The sequence below is a fragment of the Equus przewalskii genome, chromosome 10, assembly GCF_037783145.1.
Source record: "Equus przewalskii isolate Varuska chromosome 10, EquPr2, whole genome shotgun sequence".
Classification (NCBI taxonomy): Eukaryota; Metazoa; Chordata; class Mammalia; order Perissodactyla; family Equidae; genus Equus; species Equus przewalskii.
In genome coordinates this window covers 1,349,365-1,362,881 of record NC_091840.1, presented here as the reverse complement: position 1 = coordinate 1,362,881, position 13,517 = coordinate 1,349,365, and the positions used below count along the sequence as shown (strand labels likewise).

At 57.4% G+C, this 13,517-nt stretch overlaps 2 protein-coding genes across 3 annotated transcripts; one reads left to right on the top strand and one right to left on the bottom strand.

Moving 5' to 3' along the window:
- Positions 1–1,511: 1,511 nt before the first annotated feature.
- Positions 1,512–5,325, bottom strand: ALYREF (Aly/REF export factor). Its single transcript, XM_070561312.1, has 6 exons — positions 5,046–5,325; positions 4,469–4,600; positions 2,864–3,011; positions 2,192–2,255; positions 1,914–2,091; positions 1,512–1,818 (listed from the first exon to the last, which is right to left on the bottom strand). Exons 1-6 carry the CDS (start codon positions 5,280–5,282, stop codon positions 1,804–1,806), a joined length of 774 nt encoding a protein of 257 aa, XP_070417413.1. The 5' UTR covers positions 5,283–5,325; the 3' UTR covers positions 1,512–1,803.
- A 12-nt stretch (positions 5,326–5,337) lies between these two features.
- Positions 5,338–11,015, top strand: ANAPC11 (anaphase promoting complex subunit 11). Of its 2 annotated transcripts, XM_070561314.1 has the most exons (3): positions 5,338–5,571; positions 6,048–6,167; positions 10,646–11,015. In XM_070561314.1, exons 2-3 carry the CDS (start codon positions 6,059–6,061, stop codon positions 10,789–10,791), a joined length of 255 nt encoding a protein of 84 aa, XP_070417415.1. In that variant the 5' UTR covers positions 5,338–5,571; positions 6,048–6,058; the 3' UTR covers positions 10,792–11,015. The 2 variants fall into 2 exon arrangements, with proteins under 2 accessions (XP_070417415.1, XP_008518629.1); XM_008520407.2 differs by lacking the exon at positions 5,338–5,571 and having other exon boundaries at positions 5,650–6,167.
- Positions 11,016–13,517: the final 2,502 nt, after the last annotated feature.

Sequence of the window (13,517 nt, the reverse complement as noted above, 5' to 3'; positions counted from 1 at the left end):
ACAAGCCCCTACAGCCCGGTCACTGATCCCTCCAAATGCCTCTGAGTCACCACCCCACGGCTCCCCATCCCCATAGCCATCAGTTCCAGGATTTACGGCCTCTGGCCTGGGCCTACCTCACCCCTCAGTCAGATGTTCTCTCCAGCTTCTGGGCAGCAGGGAGCAAGACGGCCCACCACCTCTGCTGTCAACATTCTCCAGAAGGTAGTTTGCCGGCCTGGCATGCGCCTGCTCAGCATAAGGCCATCTCCTCAGGGACACTGCCTGACTCTGCCTGGACAACCTGACCTGTCACATCCACCCGCCTCGGCCACAAGAACTAAAGCTGGGCATCTGACGGTCCCTCCCCCTGCTGGACTGGGCTCCTCTGAGAGCGGAGATGAGTCATCTTATTCATCTTTCCATCAGTATCTGCCATGGCGCAGGCTGCACAAGTGGCAGCCACTGGCTCTGTAGTGCCAGTGTTGTAACTGACAATTAAAGGGCCACCCTTAGTCACACCCCACCTTCGTGACTCACTCTAGCCCTGTCCCAAACAGGGAAGCGGCCTTGGCAGCTGCCTCCTGGGAGAGGTGAGCCTGAGCTCCTGTCTCCGTCTTGCTTATTGCCATCACCTCTGGTCCCAGCTGTTAGGCTCGGGGCAGCTCCCTGCCCCGACTCAGCTCCCCCCACAGTCCCTGTTCTCAAAGGGCTATTGTCATCTTCTAACCAACCTAGCATCAGGAGATAGTCCGGCCCTCCCACCCAGCCCTGGAATGTGCTTCTGAGCCACAGAACCAGGACCTTCAGCTCTGCTGGGTTTTAGACTAAACAGAGTAGCCCACAAGCATGCCCTCCAGAGCAGGGGAAGTGCAAGACCCAAAAGAGACTACAGATGGGTCTCCATTCCCTGCCTCCGACAGGGAGCTCGGCCCTTCCTGAACCACACTGCAGGGCAGGCCGGCACTGAGGCGAGTGATGTCGCCAGCCTGCTCTATTCCATCTCAGAGGAGTCCAGATGGGCACACGTGTCTGCAGGTCCCTCCAGTTTTCTGCAGGTCAGATGAGACTCCACTACAGCCTCCGCTAGCGATTCTACCAGAGAGCAATTCAGAAAAGAGGACACCCTTACGCCTTACTCCTTCCTGGACAAAACAGACCGAGAGAAACACCAGGGGATTAGGCTGCAAGTCAGAACTGCTGAGTCCAAGTGTCTGAGAACCAGAGCACCAGAAGGGAATGACAGCCTAACCTGGTCATCTGAAATCTGGCAGCAACACGAAGCGCCCCGCCCCTCACCTCGTGGTGCAGGCAGTGAGTAGGCGGCTGCAGGCAGAGCGACTGCTGCTCTCTGTCCTCCCACCTACCGGGGCAGAGAGGAAGCCGTTAGGATCAGTGCAAGAGAGATGCGACAGCAGCAGCCACCACCCCCTGAAGCACTGACTCCAACTCCACACCAGGACACCAGCTGCCCCCTCCCCAGTTCTGGCCAGGCAAGGACCCCAACACTGCAACAAATCAAACAGTTCCAGTTCTACACACATTTCTATTTTATTATGGCAAAGGTGAAAACACCACCTTCTCCACAACAGCAACCAGTAAAATTTATCCCAAAAATAACTCGGTACAAAACAGGTCTGTTTCAGAATTTAAAAAAAAAAAAAAAGAAAAACAAATCTTTACAAGAGTTTTAAATCCTATTTTAAAACATAAAAGAAACAAATCCATCATTGGCCACACAGCCCCAGTCCGCCACCCTCCTCCCGTGAGGGAGCACGGACGAGACGTCTGGGTCCTGTCCCATGCACGGATTTGCCGGTCTGTTTAACTGGTGTCCATCTGAAACACAGATGAAAAGAGGTTCTCACTCAAAAGGGGGTCCCACCCCTAGTTGGGTTCTGATCGGCCCGGCCTGGCCCTCGTCTGGGACTTACTCTCGCATTGTAAGCGTCCAGCTGGGCGTCCAACTCCTCTGCAGAAAGCTGCTGCTTTGAACTCCTGCCGGTGCCTCTGCCTCTGCCCCGGCTGCCTCCACGGGTTCCTCTCCGGGTGCCGCCACCACCACCGAAGCCTCCAGAACCACGGTTTCTAGTCATCCCGCCTCTGTTTACACTAGCAAAGCAAAGGAGACTCAGTCCCACACTGGAGAGGCCTGAAGGAGGAGCGGCCACACGCCACATGCCGACCCTGTCCCCGAGGCCCCAGAGCTCACCTCTGTGCAGGTCTCCGCTGTGGGTCGATCTGCGACGTGACGAGCTGGATGTTCATGGGGCGGCCTGTGGCAGAGAGTACAAGAGGGTGCGTGCCCATCAGAGGACTGAGACCTGCCCAGCAGGCACCACACCCTGCTCTCCATGCAAGCACTGGAAAGAGGCTCTATGCGCCATCAAGTGCTCCTGACAAGGGACACATCCTGAAGATACTGCTGGCAGAACAAGATGGCACCAATGACAACCCCACCAACACCTCGCTCCTTCTCAGTGTGGCTGAGGCGGATGTCTGCTCAGGTGTCCGGGGTGCTCACAAGTGGAAAGGTGTGGGTGACCTGAGGGAAGAAGAACTGGTACCTGTGTCTTTACGACTACAGCCCCGCACTCAGAGGTTGTACTATGGCGGTTCTGAGAAGGCTTCACAGAAGTGAATCTTCCGGAAGGAGCTGAAGGAGGGGAGGGATGTAGCTTGCTGGATGGGGGTTCACAAGAGGTTGGTCCAGATGTGTGGGGCAGCATGAGAGGTGGCAGAATGGAAGAAAGAGACAAAGGGGCGAATGCAAAGTGTCCTCAGCCACAGGAGTAAGTCACATTCCTGCATGGACAGGCGCCAGCCCCAAATTCCACAAACTAGATACAGCCCTTCAGCCTTCCTGGGCCAACCCCAAACGCACCATCTAGAGGGACACCGTTGTACTGTTTCATAGCTTTCAGGGCATCTGCCTTCCGTTCAAAGTGCACGTCAGCTGTTCCTAAACTGCGGCCTGAGCGATCATAGTGCACGGCCGCCTTCTTCAGTGTCCCAAATTCAGCAAAGAGCTCCTGGGAATGGGAAAGAGCAGCTGTTAGCGAAACTGTTTTCTTTCTGGTGGCCCAGGGACAGTCCCTGGAAGTGGGAGCTGCTTTGGGGATATCTCCCTGGGAGGCAGACATACGTATGGGGGGCAGGGCAGTGGTAGTGGGAACTGGGGGAAGGGATGGGGCAGGCGGGACAGCAATTTCCAAGAGCAGCTAGGCCTGAGGGCTCCTGCCACCTTGGGGACCTGATACCTGTACCGTGATGCAGGTAAAGGATCACAAAGCCCACCAGTGAAGGGCACAAAATTAAGTCACTATCTTCTTCAACAAAGGAAAATTTACAACACGCTCAAGGACTGTGCCAAGAAACAGCAAAGGCCAAGATCACAGAGCAAGGGATGCTATCTGACATGTGGACCAGCTCAAAGGGCCCGCTGATTCGCCCTGACCCAGCCCCTCCCCCAGGGCAGATTCTGGCTCACCTTTCCCTCTCCTCCTACTCAAGCCTGCGGCAAAGTCTGAAGTCAAGCGCTGCCATGGAAACTGCCCTGACCTCAGGCAGGCTGGGAGTTGGAGAGGGAACCCAGAGTGTGGGGCTACTCCGGCCGCAGGCACACAGCGGGAAGTGGAGTTCACCAAAAGCGGTTTCCAGTGGATGCCAGAAACCACCTTAAAAAAAGTGTTGAGACACTGTGAGTGCTCACCAGCCTTGCTCTGTCCTCCCACGGTAAAATCAATCGGCTGGGCTCTGGGAAACTGAACCCAGGAAGGCCCAGCACCCTGACCCAGCCATCTCCAAGACTGACCCCCAAGATGCTGTTACTAAATCAGAAAAGAAGTTTAAATGCTTTTGGGGTTCAATCAACGTTAATACAAAAAAAAAAAAGGAGAAGAAGGGCTTCAACCAAAGATGGGTTTGAGAACCATGCCACTAACAAGACCCAGAGGGAATGGTGATAAGCGAGACAACATGACACAAGTCCTGTACAAGACACAGGGCTCAAGGCAAACAGCCGGAAAGATGACCAGCACCATCCTGCTTCTGTACTTCTCCAGTTCTATAAAAGGAGTTCTTTCTCCTTCCGACAAATAGGTACAAAACAAAAGAAAACAAGCAGCTTAGCTGTGTCAGTTAACCCAGAAACCACTCACATTCAACCAATCTTTTCCCGTTAGAAACTGGGAGCCCTGGCAGAGGATTTCCACTCACAGAACACATCTTCGTCAGGAGGAGCAGCGACTCCTCAGAGTAAGCTGGGGGGCCTGTCTCCCACCACAAACAGACCTACTCATGGACTTTCAACTCTGGCATGACTTCTGCTTTGCACTCCCGCAGCCCCTTACAGGGGACAGCAGCTAGCCCTTGGGTGCCTGGGAGGACTCACTGTCCTAAGGTGGGAGGAAACTCAGGGCCACATCCCAAACAACACGACCGATTCTGTGCACGGTGAACTGCTCACCGAGAAGCTCCAGACCCTTACCTGAATATCAGCATCAGACACTCCAAAGTCCAGATTTGACACCAACAGTTTCCCACCCGTCTCCACGCCGGCACCACCCCCAAATCCGCTGTCGAAAAGGTCGTGTTGCCATTTGTCAGGAAGTTGTTTCGGCTGAAGGAGAAAGAAAATACCAAAAGAGAAATAGACCCATGAGTCTCAGTCCAGGGTTCTCTCGCGCGCTCACGGTCACGGCAAGACCCTCCCTGATTGGGGCCCGGAGGAAAGCGTCCAGAGGGGGCTGCAAACCCTCGGCTTCCCGCCCGCGCGGGCCGGGCCGCAGCCCACCCTCCCGGGCCCCACGCCCCGCAACCTCTTAGTTCTCTCCAACGAACTTCTCGCCGCCAGTGCGGCCGCGCCCTACGTCCCCTCGGCCCCGGCGCCACAAGGCCCGGCGCCCAGCCGAGACAAAGGCCGGCAAGGTCTCCGCCTCCCAGGCCCGGTCGGCCGCGCGCCCTCCGGCCCGGCGCCCGCGCCCACCGGCCTGGCCCGGCAGGCCACCCTCTCCGCCGCGCGCCGCCCCGCCGCCCCGCCGCGGCCGGCCGGCCTCCGCACTCACCCTGCTGTAGGGCGCCGGCCGGTTCCTGCCGCCGCCGCCCGCCGCGCCGCGGGCGATGGCCGGCCGGTTCCGGATGGGCCCGCCGCCTCGGTTCACTCGCGCGGCGGCCTGCGCCCCGCCGCCGCGGCCGCCCTGGGAGCCAGCCCGGCCCCGGCCCCGGCCCCCGCCGCGGCCGCCTCGCTGGCTCCGGTTCAGTTTAATAATGTCGTCCAGAGACATGTCCATTTTGTCGGCCATGGCGGGCGCGGAATCGGCCTCGGCTCGAGCCCGCGCGTCAGCACGCCGGCACGTCACTTCCGGCGCCGCGCGGAGCCTTCCGGTGCCGCGTCCTCGGAGCGGCCGCTGATTGGCTGCGGGCGGGCGGCGGCAGGGCGGCGGTGCGGCGCGTGCGCGCTCGGGCGCGGCGCTTGAGGGGTGCCGCTGTAAGGTGCCGGGCGGAGGCCGCGGTGGTTTTTATACCTTCCCGCGCGGGCGCCGGCGCAGCCAACGGAAGGCGGGCGGGGCGGCGCGCGAGCCGGCCGCGGAGGTGCGAGGGCACGGGGCGGAGCGCGGCGCGGCCGTTGGGGCGGGGCCGGGCGCCGCCCCTCCCCGTCCCCTCCTCTCCCGGCGGTGCGGGTCGCGCGGGCTGCACGGCCGGGGTAGCGGGGCTGCCCGCCTGGGGCGAGCCCGGCGTGGGCGCGGGCCGCGCGCGGGGTGGTTTCCCGGGCCCTGGCTGGCGGGGTCGCTGTCCGTCTGTCGCCGCGCGTAGTCCAGCCCTTTGGAAGGCGCCGGGCGCCCGTTCTCGTTCCTCCAGAAGCCGGCGCGCCCCCGTGGGCTTCGGGCGCAGCGTGCGGCCAGCCCCGCGCGGGGCGCGGCTCTCGGCTGCCGCCGGGTTCTCGGGGCTCCCACGGCGGGCCCCGCGGGCGCAGACCCCCGGGCTCCGGGCGGCGCCCGTCCTTGGGTGCGGAGGCGCTGAGCTCTGCAGGCTCCGTGTAGCCAGGTGCTCTGTTCCCTCGCCCACAGGCCCCGCCGCCATGAAGGTGAAGATTAAGTGCTGGAACGGCGTGGCCACTTGGCTCTGGGTGGCCAACGACGAGAACTGCGGCATCTGCCGGATGGCCTTCAATGGCTGCTGCCCGGACTGTGAGTGCCCCCTGTGCCCGCTCCCTCTGAGCTCCGCCTGCTCGCCCGGCCCCAGCGTCTGCCCGGAAATAATCTGCACAAAGTCCTTGGGTTTTGGTTTTCCTTCTTTCGAGAAAAGTTGACAGACAAAAGCCAGGCAGTTTGGGCCTATGTTTGTATAAAGACTCCATGAAAAGTTCTGTGTAAAAAAAAAAAAAAAAGGCCCAGCCTTTTCTCGTGATCAGACTCGGCTATGAAACGCATGGTGCAAAAACAGTGTGAAGCTTTTTCTTTGAAAATTCTCAAGCGAACAGAAAAATGGAACATTATAAGGACGACTCCCCCCCACCCGCCATCCGACACGTAGACTAACAATGGGACAAACAATGGGACAGGCCGGTGGCAGCGTGGTTAGGTTCCTGCGCTCCCGTCTGTGGCCCAGGTTCGTGGGTTCAGATCCCAGGCACAGACCTACATGAGCCCTGTTGTGGCAGTGAGCCATATATAAAGTGGAGGAAGACTGGCACAGATGTTAGCTCAGGGCCAATCTTCTCACCAAAAAAAGGGGGGGGGACAATGAATAAGTAACATGTTTCCATATTTGCTTCATGTCTTTGCTGAATTTTTTTAAAGTAAACAATAATTGACACCTCTCCCCACTCACTTCAGCTGTATCTCTAAATGTAATGCCAACTTTTTACCCAGCTCTGTCGTCATATCAGACAACATGACACTCACTTCCTTAGTGTCACCCCCCATTCCTAGTCCTTGTTCAGATTTTCCAGTTGTCCCCACATGTCTTCATTCTTGGGTGGTGTGAGCCTGGACGTCCCATTTGGTTGCTCTGTCCCTTAGCTGTTTAGTCTAGGACATCTTTCTTCTGCCTCTCGCTTTTTTTCAAGACACCTGACTCTCAGAAATTTGGTGTGTTGTCTTGCAGAACACCTACCTTCAAGCATTATCAGTTTCTTTCCTGCGATGTCCTTTGCATTGTTCTTTTGTCCCTAGTATGTTCTGTGAACTAGGAATGTTTGATTACATATTCAGGTCAGAAGCAGATTTTTGCACCTGTGAATTTAGTTTGCGGTCAGACCTAAGTAAAAATGAAGCAGGATCGAGGGTGGTCCCAGAGGAAGGTGGGCTCGGAGAGTGCTGCGGAGCTCTGCGCTGCCCTGGGGGTGACCAGGCCTGGTTTTTGGGGCCAGGTGAATGCCCAGAATGATCATAGGGCTTTGCTTCTTACAGTGAAATTCAAACCATTGAATTTTAGTGCAAATGCTGTTTTATTCTAGACTTAGTCTTTACGTCTGCCTTGCTGAAAGGAAATCTCATTACCCAGAATTTAATCCATCCTGATTTAGTCAAACAAGTGGGATGTAACCTTACGAAATCATTGATTAGCTCTACTTGATCAGATCTTATTTAGTAGCTAATGAGAATAGCTATGCACAAGGTCTGTCTCATCTGATTTATTTTATTATTCATTTATTTATTTTTTGAGGAAGATTAGCCCTGAGCTAACGTCTGCTGCCAATCCTCCTCTTTTTGCTGAGGAAGACTGGCCCTGAGCTAACATCCGTGCCCATCTTCCTCTACTTTATATCTGAGACGTCTGCCACAGCATGGCTTGATGAGTGGTGGGTAGGTCCACACCCAGGATCTGAACCGGGGAACCCTGGGCCACCAAAGTGGAACATGCAAACTTAACTGCTGCGCCACTGGGCTGACCCCTCATCTGATCTCTTTTAAATTGCCCTTCCTGAGGGTACAGCAAAGGCTGTGGGAGCCTAAAGTGACAAATGCTTGCAGCTTCCTAAGCAACAGATTGTTACTTTATGAAAAGAAAACTCCTCGAAAGCATGTCTGTGGCCATGTCCTCAGCCCAGTGTGGGCGAGTGAGCCTGCGTGTTAAAGATAGCACCCGTGGGCCCGCACAGGGCCTGCTGAGCCCAGCCTCACCTTTCCAGCGGGGCCTGGGGCTGGGCGTCTCCGAGTTGTGGGTGTGCTCAGCTTTTGCTGAAGCAGGCCTGTTGGCTAGAGAGAGTAGGAGGCTTGGAGTCTGATCTTTGGACCTGCTGATTATTAAGTTAGAGTGGCCCAACTGTAATGTGCAAAGTGTTTGACAAGCCTAATAACGTGCTTTCTATGCAGATTAAGTGACACTGGGTTTCTCTTACTAAAATTGAATTCCTATGAAAAATCCAGAGTGACTAAAGCTGTAATACATCTGCTCCATGTCCAGAGGGCTTTGAGGATAAAAGTCTTGCCAAGAGGTGTTTTAACTGAAAAAGACTTCTATCAAGACACTAGCAAGCCCTGCATGAGTCACTGTCATCATGAGTCACTGTCATTGTGCTCTTGTGCTCATCAGATGCCCCAGGCAGACACTAGAATGAAGCGGCTCCTTCATCCAAGTGAGCCCTGCCACAAATGGACAGGGTGACCTGGTGACCCCTCACAGTGGGCTATTACGGCACCCTCACTGGTGGGCTGGCTGGCTCCTGTTCATTGTTTCCCATCCTCTGTTTATAAGGGACTCTAATTTGATAGGGGTGATTCCAGCGTTCTGCTGAGGTTGGAAAGGCCCGGGGTTTGGGGGGGGGGGGAGGGAACTGATCTACACCAGGTGTCACAGCATGTGGGCTCCTGGCACAGGGTCCTACTCACCCCACCCCATGGCCCCGGGGAGCAAAGTGAGGTATACAATTTTGTGTTTTCTAAGTATATAATTTTATGTTTGTTTTGTCATAAAAGTTTCAGAAAGGGAGTCACATCTTTGTTATAGAAAGATTGAGAAACTGCCCCAAATAAGGGAATAAAAAGTTGTAGCGGTGGCCCTCCCTTGTAACTCAGTGAGGTGGATGTGCAGCCATGGAGCAGGGCTGTTAAAGGCAGGCAAGGAGCGGCATGTTTTCAGCAAACGCTGAAGGATGCCGTCTCTGACCCTGCACTCACACCCACCACCCACCACCCACCCGGCAGCCACTGTGGGTGCCGGGTCGGAGTGCTGCCCTCGGGAAGTGGCAGCTGCCTGTTGGTTGTGTGGCCTTGGTCTGTCTGTAAGGTGGGGTGAGGCTACAGAGCACTATGAGGTTGGACAAGAGCACCGGCCAGGTTCCCAGCTTCTTGTTCAGCACAGAGCAGATGCTAAGTGGGATTTGAGAGTGTTATATTGTGGCTCAGCTGTGTTATTTTTTTTTCTTTTTCTTTTCTTTTTTTTGAGAAAGATTGGCCCTGAACTAACATCTGTACCCATCTTCCTCTACTTTATATGTGGGACGCCTGCCACAGCATGGCTTGACAAGTAGTGCATAGGTCTGTACCCAGATCTGAACTGGCGAACCCTGGGCCACCGAAGCAGAACGTGCAAACTTAACTGCTGTGCCACCAGGCTGGCCCTTTTTAACGTATTTCAGGATCACAGGTCGTGTTTGGTGTCAAGAGTGAGGACCAGGACTACAGGCAGCCAGGCTCGGCCCTGTGGTCACAGAGGTCCGAAGGCAGTTTCCGTCCTCCAGGAGCTCCCAGACCTGCACTTAGGACATGTGTTGAATGGAACTGCTGCCTAGACAAGGCATTGCCTGTTCGCCTGGACCTGGCTTGTCCGTCTGGTCCCTGTTGGTGCCCCAGTGACATCTGGCCACAGCTAGCACCTGATAGGCCCCCAAGGCAGTGCTGTGGAGATGGCACCGGGAGAGGGTGGAGGCCACAGGCTGCAGTCCTCCATGCCCATGGGCACCCTGACGCAAGGTCTGGGGGTGGTCATGGTGCTCTGCTGGCACCAGCTGTGTAATGGGGTTTTCCAGATTCTTGGAAATCAGGGGGACACTGTTTCTCTTGATCACAGGGAGCATGGAGTGTCCTCTTTGTGCCAGGCCCTCTCCATGGAGGTAGCATTTCCAGGCACGTGGAATGGAGTGCCAGCAGCATGTACCCTGTGCCTTGGACGTGGGACCCTTTCAGGCTAGAACCTGCTGACAGGCTGACCATAAACGCTAGTGTCCCCAACCCACTTCCTTGTCCTGCCCTGGGTCCTTGCTGCCTAAGGAGGAAACCTTGTAGATCTCAAGGCCCCAGCCCACCTCCTCTTGATGAAGAGGAACAGTTCCCTACTCAGATGTGTGTCCCCTCAGTGGGCACCGGGACACATTAACGTCCTAATCCTCTTGGCATGACAGGTCAAGTGGCAGAGCTGCACTGTGTCTGGGGATGGGCTCAGGCCCTGGGAGGCCAGGAGGTGGAGACTGTGGCCCCGGGAGGGCAGAGTGAGCTGAAGCAGCCCCGGGTGGTCATTGCAGGTCTTTATGTGGGGGTGGCTGTATGACCTGGTCAGTGGTAGCACTTCTGATTTCTGTCTTCTCTGAAACATGAGACAGGAGGGGCTCTGGCCGCCCTGGGTGCACATTGCCCTAGGCTGCAGTGGGCTGGTACCGATGCCTGTGTTCTGGGGTCCCATGCTCTGTGTGACCTTCCTGGTCCTCTCCTGTCCCCTCCCACAGGCAAGGTGCCGGGCGACGACTGCCCCCTGGTGTGGGGCCAGTGCTCACACTGCTTCCACATGCACTGTATCCTCAAGTGGCTCAACGCGCAACAGGTGCAGCAACACTGCCCCATGTGCCGCCAGGAGTGGAAATTCAAGGAGTGAGGCCAGCGCTGCGCCCGACGCCCCCTCCCCTCGCCCCAGATGGTGTCCTGACACTCCCGTCCCCCCCATGGGACTGGATGGCCATGGTCTCTACCAGGATGGTCCTTTCTGGGCTGGGATAGGGTTGATGTGAGGACCAGAGCTGCATTTGTCTTTTTCCATCACAGTGTTGACACTATCATCCACTAAGTGAAACTCATTAAACTCCCAAGTCGCTGGAGGCATCTGGTGCCTGTTTTCTTGGTGCTGCCAGTGTGCATTGATATGAAAACTCTCATGAATAAACATCTCAGTGCCGCGCCCGAGGCCCTGAGTCACAACTCCAGAGGAGAAGGAGTGTGAGATCAGCCGGAAGAGCCCGGGGGAGGCTGACTGGCTTAGGTGGTTTGAAGGCCATGGTGGTGTTGAGGCCCTGGGGTATGTTCTTGCCAACAGGGGAAGTGAAGGAACTGTCGGCAGGCCTCTCACCTGATGAAGCCAGGCTGGGGCCCTGGGAACCGCCCCTCATTCTGGTCTGTGGGACCCTGGCTGGCCATAGCCAGCAGCCACTGTGAAGAGTCCCTCCTGCCAGAAGGCTGTCCCTGACCAGGTGGGAGCCAGCTGTGCGAGGCTGCGGGCCGTCTGTCTGTCTTCTCCTGGGCTCCAGCTGAGGGCCAGCTCTGTTGGCTGTGACTCACTAGCGTAAGGACCGCTGTCCGTGACATCTGGGTGTGCCCCCAGGTGTCGGGGGGTCTCCCCTGCCGAGGGAAGGACAGCCCTTGGCAGGCTCCTTTGGGCACCTCTTCCTCCACAGCTCCTGTGGGGTGGCGGCCCCTGTGGGGACCGTGGTCCCAGCCTTGGGGGTCTCGGGGAGCTTCTGGATGGAGATGGCTGCAGGCTGTGTGGCCCTGTGAGCTGCAGGGAGTCACCTGGCTCCTTCCAGTCCATCCTCCCTGACTCCTCCCCTTGGGGTCCCTGCCTGGTCCCCGCGTCACGCCTTCCATCTGCCTAGTGGGAGGCCAGTTGCTGAACATTCTTACACTACTGTCCTGTTCTCACCCTCCAGGGGAGAATCCTGGACTCCACTTGGAGGGACAGGCCTCCTGGTCACCTGTATGGCACCCTGTGTGGCATCTTACTTCCTGTCTGGACATCATGTCTAGAGGAAAGGAGGCCCTGGGGACTCTCTTCCTCACTGAACCTGGACATCACGTCCTCCTTGCCCAGAAACCCAGCTGCCAGGGCCCCCATGCTGATATCTGTCCTAGAAGGGACATCTAAAGGAAGACACAGTGTGACCAGAACATTTGGGGAGCGTGGGTGGGAGGAGGGGTGCCTGAGTGAGCCTAATGGCTGATATCACCTGCCAGGGCAGGGCTGGCAGCCCAGGCTCAGCTTCCTGGGTCCTGCCATCAGCCCTGCACACAAAGTTCCACGTGGCCATTGGGTTCTGGCTGCTGCTCTACTCTTGGAGCCTCCGTGTCTACAGTGTGTCTGGATCTGGGGAGTCACGAGAAGCTCTCAGCCCAGCAGGGAAGACGACCCTCGCTGGGAGGTGGGCCATGGCCACTGCAGAGGACCCCACTGGGTGGCCTGGCAGGCCTGAGGCTTCCCGGGGTCTCCTGATCTCATCCTGGCCTGCACCCAGCCCGCCTCCCCTCCTTGGAGTTCTGCCTTCCCTGGAGAGTTCTCTCCTGTGACAGGACTTGCCCACCGGGACTGTGTCTGGGGCGGCAGACCCTGAGCCTAACTTCCCAGGCCCTCAGCCCTTGCTCCTTGGGGTAGATGCTCTCACCTGCAGAGGGGATCACAGCTCTCGCCCCAGGTCACACACCCTCTCCCGACAGGCTGCTCCTACTTCCTTGCCACTTGGACCCCTCAGCCCTGTTTCCTGGGTTCCAGCTTGGGCCCCTTGAGCTGGACACACAGCTGCCTGCCAGGCCCCACACCCCCTGAGCCCAGGCTTCTGCCTCCCAGGAAGCTCAGAGCCCCTGCAAGTTCTTAGGACCCCATGACTTTCCCCAACCCCTCCTCCAGGCGGCAGAGTCGCCCCATCGCCCTTTGCAAACGCTCTCCCCTGGCCTGCCTCCCTCATCTCCCCATGAGCACCCCCTCGCCATCCCCAGTGAGCCATCCTGCCCACCCTGCCACCAGCTCCATTTTCCCACTGGGCTGTGGCTTGAGTTAGAGCCTGCGTCTTGATGCATCTCTTGGACGCTGGCACACAGTATGTGTTCCATGGATGATCTTGTGCTGGGCAGTAACTGTCTCCTGCCCTCTGGGGCCAGCCCCAGTGTTTGGGGGTGACTGGAGAGGAGGCCTGAGGCTCCTGAGGGCACCCACCCAGGGCAGAGCTGGGTGGGAGGAGCCTCTGATTCTGCCCAGCTGTCCCTTGGTCCAGTTTCCAGAGGTCAAGCCTGGCCTTCGTGCCCCCTCCTCCTAGAGGCCCCCAGCCAGTAGCAGTCCTGTGGGTAGACCCTTCGCCCCTGGGTGTGAAGCAGACTATGGTCCCCTGGCTGGCCCAGCCTTTGATGGCTCCTCAAGAAGCTGTGGCCTTTGGGGCTGGCCTGGTGGTGCAGCGCTTAAGTTCACATATTCCGCTTTGGCAGCCTGGGGTTCACAGGTTCAGATCCCGGGTGTGGACATGGCACTGCTTGCCATGCCATGCTGTGGTAAGCATCCCACATACAAAGTAGAGGAAGATGGGCATGGGTGTTAGCTCAGGGCTAATATTCGCCTCAGCGAAA